General features: G+C 61.9%; 1 protein-coding gene across 1 annotated transcript; it reads right to left on the bottom strand.

The window, feature by feature from the left end:
• Positions 1-853: 853 nt before the first annotated feature.
• On the bottom strand, positions 854-1,414 carry FERD3L (Fer3 like bHLH transcription factor). The gene has a single exon (XM_037382446.1). It carries the CDS (start codon positions 1,412-1,414, stop codon positions 854-856), a length of 561 nt encoding a protein of 186 aa, XP_037238343.1.
• Positions 1,415-3,315: the final 1,901 nt, after the last annotated feature.

Raw genomic sequence — 3,315 nt, forward strand, 5'->3', positions numbered from 1 at the left:
TCCCCAGAATCAAAGCCCACAAGCTCACACGTTTTCTCTCTCAGGAAACGCAAACGGCTTCCCAGGCCGGCCCCGCCGGTGCCGCGGAGCCTGCGGGGCGTCCCGGCCAGCCGCCGTGCCGTGCCGAGCCCCGCCGTGCCGTGCTGAGCCGTGCCGTGCCGAGCCCTCCTCCGCCAGCTCCCGCCCGCTGCGAGCCACGGCGCCGGCCGCCCACACGCAAGGACGGAACTGGTCCCGGGAAGAAAGCCGTGACAACAAACGGTTGTGTCCAGATGTTCCGCTTTACTGCCCTGTGACACACGGCATGGACTTGGCAGGCTGGGTTTCAAAGGGAAGGGAGTTACTATTTATTTTTTTAAAAAAGCAGAAAGCGCGAGGTTAAAATGCGCACGCCGGGGTTGTGCCGGTCGCCGGCGGGCAGCGGGGCGGGCAGCTGGAGCCCCTGGAGCCCCTGGAGCCCCGCTCTGCCACGGCAACGGCTCCGCGGCCGCGGCCGAGCCTTCCTCGGAAGCAACAAATGGCGAAAGCTGTAGAGCAAGCGGGCGCCGCAAGAGAAACCCAAGGGCCTCAGACCTGCATTTTCTTCCCTTCCCTTTACGCAAATTATATATATTAGCAAATCTACACATGCGGAGCCTCTCCACCCCTCCCCACTCCTGCCCCCGCCCCCAGCGCACGCTTCCCCAAAGGCTCCTCGTTCTGCATCCCGCACCTCCGCCGTCCTGGCTGCGGTGAGAAGCCAAGGCAGGAGCCACAGCTCCTGCGCCCCGAGGAGACAGGCGCCGGCGCCACCTGCTCGGTGCCGTGCGGGGTGCCCGGCCCCCAGCCCCGTCCCGCTGGGCCCCGGCGCTCCCTAGCTCGCCTCCTGCCCGCCGCAGCCGCCCAGGAGCTCAGTCATGAAGGAGATGTACACTATGGCCAGGCGCAACGTCTCTATCCGGGAGAGCCTCTTCTCGTAGGCGAAGGTGGGCACCTTCTTCCTCAGCTGATCAAACGCTTCGTTGAGGTTGAACATCCTTTTCCTCTCCCGTATGTTGGCAGCCTGGCGCTGGGCGTAGGTGATAACCCGCTTTCTCCTGGGCCTGTCCAGGAGGGAAGCGCAGCGCATCCTCTCCTCCTCCTCTTCGTCTTCGGGATCTCCATCTCCGAAGGCAGTCAGGGGCAGCCCCCGGGCCATCCCCTCCCGGAGCGACAGGGCTCTGTCCCCGAAGGCAGGCCCGGAGGTGACTTCGCAGAGCCCCAGGCCCGGCCTGGCCCTGGGGGGAGCCTGGGGGGTGCCCAGGGAGAAGTCGGCTACAAAATCCAGCACCGAGGCGCCCAGCAGCCCCTCCGGGCAGGGCACTTGCGGGGCTCTGCCGTGCAGCTCATCCAGCAGCCCCGGGCGCTGGTGGGCTGGAAAGAGGCTGGCTGACATCTTACTTCAGAGAGGGCTTAATCTGGTCCCCCATCCCCAGCCCCGGCGGCGTTAATATTTATAACCCCCCGGATAACAGGATTAGCAGGGCTAGAAAGAGCGGCTGTAAAATTTCTCGCCGTGATGCTGATGAGAGGAGACAGGCAGCCCCCTCGGGGACGCGTGGATGCTCCCGAGAGAGAAGTCCCCAGCGAGTCAATCCTGTCACAGCGATCAAGGACAGTTCCTTCTTGGCAAAACCCTCCGCTCTTACCTGCTGAGCACTTTTGTCTCTTCTTACACACCCGCAACCAAACGATTTTCAGCCTCTTTAAAGCCCGCAGCCGCAAAGCCGGGTCCTCACTGGGCTTGTTTTCCTGCTTTCTGTCGGGATCTCTGAACCTTGAGAACCAGCCTGACAATTGATGTCAGGCAAGTGCATGTATGCTTTTAATGATGTCCTGAAGAGGGGACCTGCACGCAGAGGGTCACCGGGGAATGTTTACCCTGTATCCCAGCGCAATGGGAACTGAATGACAGGACCTCCATTAGCCTAAGTAAGCATTGTAGGGGACCCGATATTGCATTCCCAGTAGTAACTGTTGGAATCGTCTCTCCATTCCCCCTAAATCCCCTTCAGCTAGAGTTCAAACATCTTTCCGGTAAAAGGCAGCTTCGTAAAGCTCATTTCGGTTCAGGCAATCTCAAAGCACTTGCTTTGAAACACCTTCCTCCTGCCCATGAGTCGAGGATAAGCTGATCCTGTTCAGGGCAAGCGGTTGCTCTTACACCTTTGGCCGGTCGCAGACGGCGCACAGAGGAATCAGCCTGACTGCACGCACTGATAACGCGGGACACGTAGCGCAAAAGCAAAATATCGCGAAATGCCTATAAACACACCCGCACACCCGACACCGCCGAATACCTTTCTTTGATCAAGGTTTCCTTGGGGACGGACGTGGGGGATTGTTTTGCTTTTCTCTTGGGAGGCTGGAAGAGGTTAGGGCTCGTGTCTTCACCCTCCCACACCACGGACTGTCCCTAAATAAACAGCCCGGCCCCGGCAGTGCCTGGCAGTGTGGGACACGCCCGGGTTGAATCGGGTGGGTTTCCTTTGGCACCCCACTTGTGCACACCGGAGTGCCTGGCCGTCACCCCCGCGCTGCCTTCCTAAAGCCTCATCTTCGCCTTTGTCATGCATTGTCGCCACTCTCGCTTTGGGGCTAATTAGTCTCTAATTTCTAAAGGGATTTCAAAGCCTGACAGATCAAAGGAGGTGGGTGGGGGCGGCCGAAGGCTCCCGCTCCGCGAAAATCCTGCCCCTTAGCCGACGGGACCGCAAAAGTTTCTCACCGCGGGCCGGGATCTGCAGTCAGTTACAGCACAGCGAGCGAGCCACGCATCCCCTTTTCCTGGGAAAGACGCGGCGGGAAAGACCCTTCCCCTCCCACTGCCCCCCGCCCCCCGCGCCCCCCGGCTCCGCGAGCCGTCGGTGGCGGTGGCGGGCCGGGCGCTGGCTGCGCGGCGCGGCGCGGCGCGGTGCGGAAGGTGAGCGGCCGCGCAGCTACCTTGGACAGCTCCGGGGCGGGCCGGCGGCGTGCGGGGGCCGGCGGCGCGGCGGCAGCGGGGCCCTGCTCCCGGCGGCCGCCCCGGCCCGGCAGCCCACCGCTCCCGCCCGGCCGCACCACCTCCGCTGCCGCTGCTCGGCGAGGGATCGGCGGCGCCGTGTCTGCTGTAACGATCTACCGGCGTGCCTCAGGCTAAATAAAGAGCGAGTAGCGGGGAGACCGCTTTTGTTCTTCCTAGAGGTTTCTTGGCGAGAGTCGCTCAGAGACGTGCTTACTGGTGACAAATACCGTTCATTAAAACACCTGGTGAATGAACTAATGAGGCAAAGAGGAGCTCTAAAACGTCTGTTAAGA

The sequence above is a fragment of the Falco rusticolus genome, chromosome 4 (assembly GCF_015220075.1).
Source record: "Falco rusticolus isolate bFalRus1 chromosome 4, bFalRus1.pri, whole genome shotgun sequence".
NCBI lineage: Eukaryota > Metazoa > Chordata > Aves > Falconiformes > Falconidae > Falco > Falco rusticolus.